The sequence below is a fragment of the Canis lupus genome, chromosome 27 (assembly GCF_003254725.2).
Source record: "Canis lupus dingo isolate Sandy chromosome 27, ASM325472v2, whole genome shotgun sequence".
Classification (NCBI taxonomy): Eukaryota; Metazoa; Chordata; class Mammalia; order Carnivora; family Canidae; genus Canis; species Canis lupus.
Window position 1 is genome coordinate 3,566,611 of NC_064269.1, and position 14,304 is coordinate 3,580,914.

Below are 14,304 nucleotides of genomic sequence, written 5' to 3' on the forward strand. Positions count from 1 at the left end.
AGGGTTCTGCAAACCACAGAGAACTGGGAAGCTGATAATTCTGCTCTATTCGGGCCTGGGCTCAGTCTGTTGGAGTGGCCTACAATAGACTGAAGGGGGAACCGAAAGAAGGCGCAGAGGATGAGGGGCAGCTTTTCATAGCCATCACGCAGGACCAGACAAGAGGGAATAGGTGGTTAACATTATAACCAGAAAAACTGGCTAAGACCAGTCCTGGCATTTGTAGGCTGCAAAGTCAGCAGAGCCTTCTGGAACCGCGTATGCGCTATAAGAAGCTGGGTCAGGACGTCTGTATTCCCATCTCAGTTCCAACACCGAGGAACTGGGTAACGAGTAGGCAAGTCACCAGCTTTTTCTGTGACTCAGTTTCCTCACCTGGGTAACGTCTAAAGATTGTCCCTGCTCTGAAACCACATGATTCGGTGACCACCAATTTCAGTTCCTAAGAGACTGGCACTGAAGAGAGGGTCTCTTAGGAGGCAGTGGCTGGGAGGCATTGCTGAGGACGCTGTGGACTCCCAAAAGTGACAGGGGCGTTGGCCTCCTTCTGCCAGTGACAGACCTGTTATCATGGCCATCTTCTCTCGGTGTTCCCACAGTCCCACCATCCCACCGTCCCCTGAGCTTGTCCCCCTCCAATATCAAGTCCTTCCATTTGCTGCACCCTCCCCCTTCTAGACCATCCCCACAGCTGCCATCCAGAACAAACCCGAGTGACCTAGTAGCTGACAATTTTGTATCCATCCCTGTAAATGCATTAAGCACATAACATTATAATCATCTCATTACCCACCTAGCTCCACCTCCAGACTCTAAGCATCTTGAGGACAGATATCTCTCTCTTTCTCTCTCTCTTTCTTTTTTTTTTTTTTTAATTTATCCTTAGTTTCCCGACACCCAGCTGACCCTGAGTGCAGTATGTCTATCTGGGGGAATGGCCTAGAACACGAGAGCAGACAAGGGCCTCCAGCTTCCCTCTCCACCCCCAGGAAGTCATTTTGACCCTCTTCCCCTCCTGGAGGGTCATTACCTCCACTGTAAAGATCCATGCATAAAGGATTGCTTCAAGCCTACGTCTTCATTTCCAGCTCTCCCCTCCAACGGGTCAGCTTCCATCGGGAAGCCTTTGCGGGAAGCCACAGGTGTGATGTGGGCATGTGGGCAGCCCCATCCCCACTTCCACACCCTCCAGTCTGCCCCCCTCCCCAGCTCGGGCTCCCACCTTTTCCTCCTTGATCCCTTTCCCAGCCAGATCTTCTCCTTCCCTAAGACGCCCCCCACCCCCATTTCTACCCTGGGCTCAGCTGTCCCTCCCTTTTGAACCCAGATGTGGTGCCCCCGCGCCTGCCCGCACCTGCCCGCACCTGCCCGCACCTGCCCCTACCACTTGTAGGCTTACAGCCAACCTCTCCCTCCGTCCTGCAAACCCGCGGCCTGGACCACGACGTGCATTTTACCCCGACCCCGGGCAACCAGGAGACAAGCCCGCGGAAGGGCCTCGCGTTTCCGATGCCAATGGCCATCTTTTCTACCCCTTCGTTCCAGTTACCCTCCCGGGGCTGATGGTCAGCGAGGGCGAACCGGCTCCGGGCACCAAGACTCTGGGCCCACATTCAATAATAAAATAATAGGGGCTCCCCGGGGGGGCTCAGCGGTTGAGCGCCTGCCTTGGGCCCAGGGCGTGACCCCGGGGTCGCGGGATCGAGTCCCGCGTCGGGGTCCCTGCAGGGAGCCTGCTTCTCCCTCTGCGTCTCTCGTGAATAAATACAGAAAATCTTTAAAAATACTACTACTGGTGATGGTCCTACTGCAAGCGTTCCCCGGCTGGCGCCCCGGGCCGCGCGCCTGCAGCGGGTTTCCAGGCAGCGCCGCCTGCGGCCGCCCCGCGTCCAGCGCCTCCCGGCAGGTGCGCCCGCCCGAGCTCCGGGGGGCCCCTGGGAGCCAGGCCTGGGTGGGGGGGGGGTCGCGCGCCGCGTGGGGCGGGGCGCCCGGGCCACGGGCGGATGCGAGGCATGCCGGGAACCGCACTTCCTCCGGGGCCTCCAGAAAACCACGGGCCGCGGGGCCGGCGGCGGGGCCGGCAGGATGGCGGAGGGCAGGGCGGGGGGCGCCGCCGGCCTGTTCGCCAAGCAGGTGCAGAAGAAGTTGAGCAGGGCCCAGGAGAAGGTAGGCGACGGGGGTGGCCGGGCGCGGCCAGGGGGGTGCAGGGTGCGGCCGGCCCCGGGGCGGGGGTCCCCTTAAAACAGATTTGGGATCCCCAGGGGGCTCAGCGGTTGAGCACCTGCCTTGGGCCCAGGGCGCGACCCCGGGGTCGTGGGATCGAGTCCCCCACCGGGCTCCCCGCAGGGACCTTGCTTCTCCCTCTGCCTGGGTCCCTGCCCCTCTCTCTGTCTGTGTCTCCCATGAATAAATACAATCTTTTTTAAATCAATCAATCAATCAATCAACAGATTTGAAAGAGAACAGAGAATGTCCCCCGATCTGGGTCAAGACGGGGACGCCGAGGAGACAGGAACCCTAAACAACAGGGCGCCCCAGGAAAGGTGGGAGGAAGGAGCGAAGGTGGCTGTTCTCGGCCTGGGGGTCCACGGGGTTGGTACTTCACAGATGGGGGAGCTGAAGGCTGGAAGCCGGTGGGCTCCCCGCAGTCCTGAGACAGCCATGGGCGGCTGTGCTTTCAGCCAGAAGGACCCATCGGCAAGGGCTAGAGGGATTCCAGACGGTTCCCTCCCCGCACCCAGCCCTGCCTGGCTCCCGGGAGCTGCTTAGGTTGATGTTAGCAGCCCAGATCTGCTTTCTGTGCCCTCCCTTTGGAGTTGGAAAGTACCCGGCCCAGGGTGGTGAAGGAGCATCTCTTTCTAGACTGTGTCCTTGGTTGGCTCTGGGTGGCCCTGCTCCAGCACTAGCAAATATTTAGTTAGCCTGTCCACCTGGAACACTTCTCTGCACACTTTTTTAATGATTTTATTTATTTATTCATGAGAGACACAGAGAGAGAGAGAGAGAGAGGCAGAGGGAGAAGCAGGCTCCCCAGGACCCGGAGATCATGCCCTGAGCCAAAGGCAGACACTCAACCACTGAGCCACCCAGGTGCCCTACTCAATGTTTTCTTTTATTTATTTATCTTATTTTTTAAAAGATTTTATTTATTTATTCATGAGAGGCACAGGGAGAGAGAGGCAGGGACATAAGCAGAGGGAGAAGCAGGCTCCATGCAGAAGCCTGATGCAGGACTCGATCCCAGCACCCCGGGATCATGACCTGAGCCAAAGGCAGACGCTCAACCACTGAGCCACCCAGGCACCCCGCTTCTCTACACATTTTTTTTTTTAAAGATTTTATTTATTTATTCATGAGAGACACAGAGAGAGAGAGAGAGGCAGAGACACAGGCAGAGGGAGAAGCAGGCTCCATGCAGGGAGCCCGACATGGGACTCAATCCCGGGTCTCCAGGGTCACGCCCTGGGCTCAAGACGGCGCTAAACCGCTGGGGCCCCCAGGCTGCCCTTCTCTACACATTTTAATGACATTCTTGTTGCCACTTGTCCAGAGTCATGTTCTTCCCTTCTGACCCCAACCGCTCTGCTCTCCACCTGTCAGGGTAGCTCCACCTGGTGGGGAGCCCCCAGGTCACACCCTGTGCTTCCCAGTCTGAGCCCCCCACCCCACCCCCAAAATAGAGGAGCCACTTCACATCTGCCTTAGGTAACTATCAGCTTAAGTCAGAAAACGGGAAGATGCTCTGAACCCAGACGTAAACACACGGGCAGGCACTCTGGTAGATGACTCTCCTTTTGCTGTCTCCGAGGAAGCCGGGGTTATGTGAGAGTGGAGGAAAAGGAGACTGTGTGTGGCTACAGGGCGCTGCTTCCCGGCCCTCCGCTTCGCCTTAATGGTGGTTTCAGCGTCTTCAAGGGCTGTCTAGTTACAAATCCGATAACGATCAGAGCGTGTGGGTGGGTCTAGTTAGAAATGGTGTGGAGGAACAGGAATACCAGCTACATTATGGGTTGGAAAAACAGAGAAAACCCAGAAGACCGGGGATCCCTGGGTGGCTCAGCGGTTTAGCGCCTGCCTTCGGCTCAGGGTGTGATCCTGGACTCTCAGGATTGAGTCCCACATTGGGCTCCCTGCATGGAGCCTGCTTCTCCCTCAGCCTGTGTCTTTGCCTCTCTGTGTGTCTTTCATGAATAAATAAATAAAATTGAAAGAAAGAAAAAGAGAGAGAGAGAGAGAAAGAAAAAGAATACCCAGAAGACCAAAAAAAAAAAAAAAAAGAACCTGATGGATAATAATTATTTAAAAAAGACACAGCAATCGATTTTACCTCTTTCACCTTTGTCCTTGTCCAGCCCGTCGTCAACACTATGCCCTTGGTTTGGGATTTCTTTCCTTTCCTAAGCACGGACTCCAAAGCTTTAGATGAATAATGTCCCTGCTCTGGGCTTCAGATTCTGCATCTGTAAAATGAGAGAGTCGATATTCAGTAATTTTCAAATTCAACGTGGTAAGGATACCAAAGCCAGAAGGGCCAAGGGTTGCCTTAAACCTCAGAGGCAGGTATTCCCCAAAGGGAGAACCAGCCACCCCAGGTCATACCCTGTGCTTCCCAGTCTGAGCCCCCCCACACACACCCAAAATAGAGGAGCCACTTCACATCTGCCTTAGGTAACTTTCAGATTAAGTCAGAAAACAGGAAGATGCTCTGAACCCAGACATAAACACAGGGGCAGGCAGACACTGAACTTGAGAGGTGCAGTGGGGGCACCCTAGAGGGTGGGTGCTGCTGGGATGGTGGGAATGGCCTGGGATGTGGGGAGGAGCTCAACCCGGCCTGCCAGAGTCCTTGAGTCCTTGGGAGGTTTTTGTTGTTGTTGTTATTGTTGTTATTGTCGTTTTAAAGATTTTATTTAGGGACGCCTGGGTGGCTTAGCGGTTTGGCGACTGCCTTTGGTTCCGGCGACTGCCGTTGGCTCCGGGTGTGATCCTGGGTCTGGGGATCGAGCCTGCTTCTCTCCCTCTGCCTATGTGTCTGCCTCTCTCTGTGTGTCTCTCATAAATAAATTTAAAAAATTTTAAAAATAAAGATTTTATTTATTTATTCATGGGAGACACACAGAGAGAGAGAGAGAGAGGCAGAGACACAGGCAGAGGGAGAAGCAGGCTCCATGCAGGGAGCCCGAGGCGGGGACTCGATCCCAGGTCTCCAGGATCAGGCCCTGGGCTGAAGGCGGCGCTAAACCGGTGAGCCACCGGGGCTGCCCAGGGGAGGTTTGTTTCACAGTCAAAAGAAAGGAGTCCGTGGAACTCTAGTTTTTCTGGAAGCAGTTGGCAGTAATCTTCTGAGTCGTACGTAGCAGGTGTCAAGTAGTCAAATATCAAGTGCCTACGAGTGACAAGGCAAGGGAAATTCTAAAAAAGACATGCTCTCTCTTTGGAGCCAACACTCTCATGATAGGATCTCACTTCATCTTAGCAACACTCTGAGCGTGTTATTAATATCCCAGTTTTAGAAATGAAGAAACGAGACTCAAAACAGGTTGGCCAATGGCAGAACTATCCCTGAAAGCCAGGTGTCCTGCCTTTGGCTCCCAACCTCAGGCTGCTCTCTTTACGAGGCTCCTGATAGACCATCCTGACATCTGCACCTGCCCACTTCCTGCTCATCTCCCAGGAGCAAAACTGGGAGTAGAGGCAGCTTTTGCTCCGGCCTCCTCCTCTGGGGGTAGGAGTGAAGGCCCGGGGCTCTTCTACACAGTGGGGATGAAGCATTCTTCTTGTTTCATTTTCCAGTTTCCACCCAGACCCAACATGAGGCTGAATTGGGGTTTTACAGTAAGAGACTTCTTCACATTTCAAACGAGTGCTTTTGCCATCTGTTTGGGGTTCTCTGTGGCCAATCTCCCCCCCCTCCCCTGAGAAGGGGCCATTGTTTACGACTCCTTTGTTGGTCTTCTCCCCTCCTGACTTTCACTTCACTCGCCTCCCAGAAGGTTAGGTCAACAATACTTAAGGATTCCTTTCTCTGGGACACTGGGCTGCACCCACCTTGGAGATGAGTAAGAGGCCCTCTCACCTGTCAGGAGCTTACAGTCAAGTTAAAAATAAAAAGAGTAAAAAAAAAAAATAAAAAAAAAAAAAAAATAAAAAATAAAAAGAGTGAAATGAGTCACCTGAGGGATCTGCATTCCGGGAATTCAGAGAGAAAGAGTGTATAGACCCGAGGGAGCGTTTGTAGTTGAGGTGGAATTCGAGGTAGGAATTATGGCTCGTTAGTCGCTCCTGGGGCAGGGGGTGGGGGAACATTCCAGCTGAGGAATGCCGGCGTGAGCAAGGCATGGAGTGTGGAAATCCTTTGGGGCAGACTAGTGAGAAATGCAGCTGAACTGGAGGACGGGGAGTGGTGGCAGAGAAGGATGGAAACTGTAGTGGGGCCGTGATAAGGAGGGGCCTGCGTTAGCATATATCCTGGAAATGAGGATTTCTCCCATAAACTACAACATCGTTGTCAGACCTAAGACAACATTCTTTTTTTTTTTTTTTTTTTTAAGATTTTATTTGGGGCGGCCAGATGGCTTAGCGGTTTAGTGCCACCTTCAACCCAGGGCGTGATCCTGGAGGCCCGGGATCGAGTCCCACGTCAGGCTCCCTGCATGGAGCCTACTTCTCCCTCTGCCTGTCTCTGCCTCTCTCTCTGTGTGTGTCTCTCATGAATAAGTAAATAAAATCTTTATTTTATTTATTTTTTTACTTTAAGATTTTATTTATTTATTAGAAACAGAGAGAGAGAAGGGCAGAGTGCTGCCCCTAAGACAACATTCTTTTTTTTTTAAGACAACATTCTTAACAAAATTCCATAATATCTGATATCCAGGCCCTGTTCAAATTACCCCAATTGAGAGAGATAACTAAAACATAATGATTGTGAGGAAGGATAAGGAACTGTAAGGTAGGGAACTGTAGCCACCAAACATGTCTGCAATGATTTTGTTTTGAAGCTTTATGCTCATACCCCAGTCCACGCAAAAGTTAAAAATAGGTCAGTGAACCCCTGGAATATTCTTTACCTTTTTCACCAAGTATTAGCATTTTGCCACCTTCTTGGCCCCTTGTTCCTGTTCTTTTTCTCCAAATGTCCGTATTCCCCTTGGGGCAGAGTTCTTAGCATAGGGGCACCTGGGGGGCTCAGTGGTTGAGCCTCTGCCTTCAGCCCAGGGCGTGACCCCGGGGTCCCGGGATGAGTCCCACATCGGCTCCCCATAGGGAGCCTGCTTCTCCCTCTGCCTGTGTCTCTGACCCTCTCTGTGTGTCTTTCATGAATAAATAAATTAAATCTTTAAAAAAGACAGAGAATTCTTAGTGTAGAACTTAGGGACTAGCATTGGGCGGGCTTTCATCAGGAAGTGATCCAAAGGTGGAACTTACTAATTCTTCCAGATATTTGTTGAGCTCCTGTGCATTCTCTTATACCTTAGTTGAGGAAGAACGTTTACCCCGTAGTAGAAGCACCCTGGCACATGGCCCTGTTGCTTATGGCAACAAATGACCTTGGGCTCAGGGCACTGGGTCATGCTTTCAGGATAATCACACTCATTTTCTTAGTTTCAGAATTGGAGGCTGGAGTGTTCACACACACTCGCACCCCTTCTAAGCCTTTTTGCCTTGCGCCTTTTGGGGTTCGGGGATGTCAGCTGTGCTGCATTAACTCTAGACTGAACTGACCATCCTTTTAGCACCTTCTACCGAAGAAGAACCATGCCTCAGGCAAAGGAAGGGAGGAGTAGCAGGAAGGAAGTGAGAGCTGGGCTTACCACTTAGACAGGGTGGTTTTGCAACTTTCTGGTAGAGGACAGTGTCGTGAGGGAGGGAGGGGGGTTGAGTCAGGGAAGACTCTGCATACCCAGGCCAGGTGTTGAGTGAAGCAGAGTTAGAGACACAGACAAACATATGGCTAAACTGGGAGGGAAATAGGTACTCATAGGGGAGGGAGTTGAACTGGACATAACAAGAGTGGATTTGTATTGAGCACTCTCTGCAGGGCAGCACTGGGAAAGCATTTACAGGTGTGATATTTAATTCTCCCAACAACTCCAGGAGATGCTGTTAACTTAGTGGGGAGAAGGGAGTTCTGTAAACGGAGGCTCAAGAGACATATCATAGGCTTATTCACCCAGAGGCTTATAGCCATAAGTGTAAATGTCAAGGTGGGGCATATATCTGCTTGACTCTGGAGCCCTTGATCGTAACCACTAGAGAGAGAGCTCCATCTCCAGGAAGAGATAGTAACCCCAGGATTAAGAATGGGGACACATGGGTCCGAGTCTCTACGTAAAGCCTTCCTCAGGCCAAGACCTCGGTGCTTTTGCAGGTGATTCAGAGCCTTTCACAAGTGAAATTACAGTCTCCCTTTCTAGCTCCTTTACCCACCACTCCCCATAGCACACCCTAAATCAGCCACACTGAGGCATCTCATGAAGCTGTGTGAATATGAGTACTCCAATGACTTTGTCCTCTTTCCACTCTCCCTCCTTATACTCTGTCCCCATCTATCAAATATCTTAGTTTTTAAGATTTTATTTATTTGAGAGAGAGCACAAGAAGGGGGATGGCAGAGGGAGAAGCAGACTCCCCGCTGAGCAAGGAGCCGGATGTGGGGCTCCATCCCAGGACCCCGGGATCATGACCTGAGCCAAAGGCAGATGCTTAACCGACTGAGCCACCCGGGCACCCTATAATTCAGCAAAACCTTAGTTCAAGGCCCAGCCCATCAGTCCCTTCCTATAACACTCCCACTCCTTCCTGTTAGAAGTGTTAAATATCAGGTGCAGCGATTGGCGCCGCCTGCAGCCCAGGGCCTGATCCTGGAGACCCGGGATCCAGTCCCAAGTCGGGCTCCCTGCATGGAGCCTGCTTCTCCCTCTGCCTGGGTCTCTGCCTGGGTCTCTGCCTGGGTCTCTGCCTCTGTGTGTGTGTGTGTCACTCATGAATAAATAAATAAAATCATAAAAAAAAAAGTGTTAAATATGGACCTTGAGAAATCTAGGTGAGAAGGCAAGTAAGTACCCGATTCTCAGGGAGCCCACAGCTTAGAAGACACGGCTAGATACACTCAAATAACAAAACAGTAATAGAAGTTTATGCAAGGTGCAGAAGTTGCAAACACTTAGGAGGGAGTGATTAACTCAATTAACGGGGGTGAAGTAGAATGTTAAGTGTCATAAAGGATATGGAATATGAATTGGGTTTTAAAAAAATTTTTTTTAAGTTTATTTGTGTAAGTAATCTCTACAGGCCAACATGAGGCTCAGACTCACAACCCAGAGATCAAGAGTCGCCTGTTCTTCCAACTGAGCCAGCCAGGTGCCCCTAAACTGGTTTTTTTTGTTGTTTTTTTGTTTTGTTTTGTTTTGTTTTGTTTTTAGATAGTTGTCTGAGAGACAAGAAGGAGAAGATTATTCCAGAAAGAGGGCCCAGCATCTACAACAAGCACCCATATTCAGGAAACTGAAATTAAAGTGTTAGGGAGAGAGACCTGAAAGAGGACATGCATGGGCATTTAGTACAAATCTGTTGAGCAGACGAGTGGAGAATCATTAGAAGGTCTTGAGCAGCAGCATGAAAGGCCTGTTGTAGCCGGCCAGGCGCCAGGCGAGAAACAGCCAGCGCCCAGAACAAAGCCATGATGGTGAGACTAGGAAGCATGGGAGGGTTTCCAGAGATGGTAGCTGAGGGACTCGATGAAAGAGGTGAGCGAAAAGTAGTTCAGGGTAACCCCTGAGATTCTTACTTGCACCTTTGGAAGGGGCGGGGGTAGGTAGGGGGGTGGTGGTGGTGCCTCCTTTCAAAACAGAGGCTACAGGTAGAAAAGCCAGTTATTCCTCACTGTATCTTTCTCATTTCCTTGTCCTTTGCATTAGCACTGAGACCAGTAGGGTGGTTGGCTCTCGGGCTCCCAGGAGACAGGGGATAGACACGGAAAGCATTCGTTTCGAGCTTCTTTTATTTATTTGAATGTGTTATATCAGAGTTTTCCACAAGGGCCCTCCTAAGAAGTCTCCTGCCTGCCTCTCTGACCTCATCTATCTAGAGATATCTGCGGCTGTGGCCTAGAAGACTGTCTCTCAAGTGAAAAGTCCTCAAGGCTCATATTTTATCTTTAAAAGCAATGCACTCCAATAAAAAAAATATACAAAAAAATAAAAATAAATAAATAAAAGCAATGCACGTTGGGGCACCTGGGTGGCTCAGTGGTTGAGCATCTGCCTTTGGCTCAGGTCATGATCCCGGGTCCTAGGATCAAGTCCCGTATCAGGCTTCCTCCAGGGAGCCTGCTTCTCCCTCTGCCTGTGTCTCTCTGCCTCTCATGAATAAATAAATAGAATCTAAAATAAATAATAAGCAAATAAATAAATAAAAGCAATGCACATTTTACATTCTTCTTATGAATCCTTCTTTTTAATATAATACTCCTCCCCCCCAAAAAAAAACCCCACTGCAAATAAATGTCATTCCCAACACATGTGCCATACTTATTCCAGGCTTTATATATACCCCCTAGCACACTGCTGCATACCTGCAGGAGGATCCCAATTTGAGAAGAATCACAAAATGTGGTCATAAGTAATGAAATCTTCTGGGCGTAGGCCAGATTAGTAGGTTTGTTTGTTTTTTTTTTCCAGCAGTGTGCTATATTTTTAATTCCATTGGGCTGTGAGGAGCACAGCCTTTTAATTGCATCTGAGACTCTGAAAACCAGGGTCATATGAGGCCAACAGATGAGTGAGACCTGACTATAACCTTAGGGACTTTTCCAACTCACATTCCCAGGTGCTGCAGAAGTTGGGGAAAACTGTGGAAACCAAAGATGAACGGTTTGAACAAAGTGCCAACAACTTCTATCATCAACAGGTAATCTGGAGGGTGGGGAAGGGAAGCTTGGAGGGATAAAGAAGACAAGGGCTGGGTGATCGAAGAACAGCAGGTCCTGCAAACCAACAGGCATCCCTGCTAACCCATCCTTCCCCCAGGGGTAAGGGCTGCAGGGTGACCTGCTGCTTACCCCTTCCCTGGGAACCAGAGAAGCTTCCCTTTCTCGTTCCTGCTGACCTGTGTTTTGGGGGACAGGTAAGTGTTCTTTTTTTTCTCTTAGTGGTTCCCCCAGGCCACAGGGGCATCACCAGGTTCTTAGACAAAGTGGCAGTGAGCTCCTGCCACCTTTGTTTTTGGCTTATCGCTTCCCCAGGGTGCCTCTTTCCCACCCTCTGGTTCTTCTCATCTGAGCAGCACCCTATTTTTCTTGTTGCCTCTTTGTCCACTCCATCTGCCTCACCTGAGCCCTCATTTCTAAATAATACCCCCATCTTTCACATGTCATTCTCAGCAACAAACGCTCTGTGCACGTGTACCCTCTCTGTCTCAAGTAAAATTAAGAAAGCATTGTTTTAAAAAACCCAAAACATCCAAAACAAACAAAAAACATGTTTAAAAGTACAGATTCCCAAGCCCTACTACCAGAGATCTCGTGTTTAAAAATATTTCCCAAGTGATTCTGATATACAGTCAACTGCTGAGTTAGATTACAGTGAATGTCCTTTTAGTATGATTTTAAAGAATTATTTCCCATATAATTCAATTTACTGATATCATCCAGTAAAGAATTTGGCTGGCCTTTGTTCCCAGTTCCTGGGAAGAAGCTTCTAAGTCTTTGGGATTTCCTGAGGGACAGGAATGTGATTGTTATTCACAGTGGGCCTCCCAGATCATAAGTCAGTGTATGCTACACAAATGACTCAGGATGGTGGCGGGTCAGGCTGGAAAGATGAACCAGGTGATTAGAGGGCTGGGGCTTGGAGACAGGTGAAATCAGCCTGACCTCCAGTGGCAGGGAGAGAAAGGGAGCTAGAGATTCAATTCAATCATGTGGCCAGTGATTCACTATGTAGTGCAATCACATTAAAAAAACTCTAGACACCTGACGCATGGGCGAGCTTCCCTGGTTGGTAATCCTGTACCAACATGCTGAGAAGGTGACATGTCTTGAGAACACAGAAGCTTCTTGTCTGGAACTCCCCCAGACCTTACCTTGTGTGTCTCTTCGCTTGGCTGGTCCTGGTCTGTATCACTTATAAGAAAACTTTAATTATAAATAGAGCACTCAAAAAAAAATAAAAATAAATAAAAATAAATAGAGCACTCTCCTGAGTTCTGTGGGTTGTTCTCATGGATTATGGAAGCTCCATGGCTAGTAGGAACCCCCAGATTTGTAGCATTGGTCAGAAGTCTAGGTGGCCAGTGGCTGATGTCTGAAGTGAAGCAGTCTAGTGGGGGCCTGTGCCCTTAACCTGTGAACCATGACCTGAGTAGTTAAGTAGGAGAACTGCGTTACAACTGGATATTCATGTAAATTAATAACTCCCTTCTTTTTTTTTTTTAAGATTTTATTTATTTATTCATGAGAGACACAGAGAGAGAGAGGCAGAGACACAGGCAGAGGGAGAAGCAGGTTCCATGCAGGGAGCCCGATGTGGGACTCGATCCCAGGACCCAGGATCATGCCCTGAGCCAAAGACAGACGTTCAACCACTGAGCCACCCAGGCATCCCATAACTTCCTCCTATTATAAAGAGGGGATTGCAACCTCTGGGGCTGATGTGAGAATTAAATGAGACTATACACAATGCCAGGCACATGAGACAGAAAGTGAAATATCCCATGGAATATTAAGCTGGCTATCTACTTCTTTTTTTTTTTTAAGATGTTATTTATTTATTTGACAGAGAGAGAGAATGAGTGGGGGAACAGCAGAGGGAGAGGAAGAAGCAGACTCCCTGCTGAGCAGGGAGCCCGATGCAGGGGCTCCATCCCAGGACCCCGGGATCATGACCTGAGACGAAGGCAGATGCTTAACCGACTGAGCCACCCAGGCACCCCTAAACTAGTTTTAATGGAAGAGTTCAAATATATAAGATAGGAAAATTTGGATCCCAGGTAGCTCAGCAGTTTAGCCCTGCCTTCAGCCCAGGGTGTGATCCTGGAGACCCGGGATCGAGTCCTGCGTCGGGTTCCCTGCATGGAGCCTACTTCTCCCTCTGCCTGTGTCTCTGCCTCTCTCTCTGTGTGTCTATCACGAATAAATAAATAAAATCTTTATTTAAAAAAGGAAAATTTGTATAATTACTCCACATGTATGCACCCATCTCTCAGCTTTAATAATCAACTCATTTATGTCTCTACCTACTTTCTCCCAGTCTTGATTACTATGAGGCAAATTCTACATACCACATCATTTTATCCATAAAAATTTTATTATCAGTCTGTAGAAATAAAGGCTCTTTTAAAATATAAACACAAAGCCATTATCACACCTAAAAATATTTTTCTAAGAGGCATTTAACGTATTACAACAAACCAGAAAGGACAAGAAAAACATGAATTAAAAAATCCTGAGGGATCCCTGGGTGGCGCAGTGGTTTGGTGCCTGCCTTTGGCCCAGGGCGTGATCCTGGAGACCCGGGATTGAATCCCACGTCGGGCTCCCGGTGCATGGAGCCTGCTTCTCCCTCTGCCTGTGTCTCTGCCTCTCTCTCTCTCTCTCTCTGTGACTATCATAAATAAATAAAAATTTAAAAAAATCTTTAAAAAAAAAATCCTGATTTGGGGGCACCTGGGTGGCTCAGTCAGTGAAGCATCTGCCTTCTCTCGGGTCATCATCCCAGGGTCCTGGGATCCAGCCAAGTTGGGGCTCCCTTCTCAGCAGGGAGCCTGCTTCTCCGGCTCCTTCTGCTCCTCCTCCCCGCCCCCGCTTGTGTTTTCTCTCACACACTCTCTCTCTCTCTCAAATAAATGAATAAAATTTTTTTTTTAAATCCTGATTTCACACCCTCCCATGCTACCACCACTGTTGTTTTACATCCTTTCGGTCATTCTGCTATGAATATGTATGATCTCTAAGTAAACCCACAGTTAATAAATACGAGGTTTACAAAAGTAGGATTGTTCCATTGATAATGGTTTTATAACTTGCTCTTTTCAGTTAACATTATATTACAAGGGACGCCTGGGTGGCTCAGCAGTTGAGCGTTTGCCTTTGGCTCAGGTTGTGATCCCGGGATCCGGATCCAGTCCCATGTCGGGCTCCCCTCAGGGAGCCTGCTTCTCCCTCTGCCTCTCTCCCTGCCTCTGTGTGTCTCATGAATAAATAAATCTTAAAAAGAAAGATATAATACAAATATCTTTTCAGATATCCCGCTAAAATGTGAGATTAGGTGATATCTTCAAAAAGTAGCAATAATTTCTTAACATAAG

At 49.2% G+C, this 14,304-nt stretch overlaps 1 protein-coding gene and 1 long non-coding RNA gene across 6 annotated transcripts in view; one reads left to right on the forward strand and one right to left on the reverse strand.

The window, feature by feature from the left end:
• Positions 1-14,304, reverse strand: part of LOC112667258 (uncharacterized) — a 29,720-nt gene that overhangs the window by 13,399 nt on the left and 2,017 nt on the right. For all 4 annotated transcript variants that reach the window (XR_007406624.1, XR_007406623.1, XR_004809975.2 and 1 more), the window contains exon 3: positions 4,328-4,460. This is a non-coding gene — a long non-coding RNA (uncharacterized LOC112667258). The remainder of the gene's footprint in view (positions 1-4,327; positions 4,461-14,304) is intronic.
• The window catches only part of BIN2 (bridging integrator 2), a 33,661-nt gene continuing 21,370 nt past the window's right edge, over positions 2,014-14,304 (forward strand). For both annotated transcript variants that reach the window (XM_025458857.3, XM_025458858.3), the window contains exons 1-2: positions 2,014-2,166; positions 10,828-10,908. In XM_025458857.3, the coding sequence (XP_025314642.1) occupies positions 2,086-2,166; positions 10,828-10,908 (162 nt within the window). In that variant the 5' untranslated portion in view covers positions 2,014-2,085. The remainder of the gene's footprint in view (positions 2,167-10,827; positions 10,909-14,304) is intronic.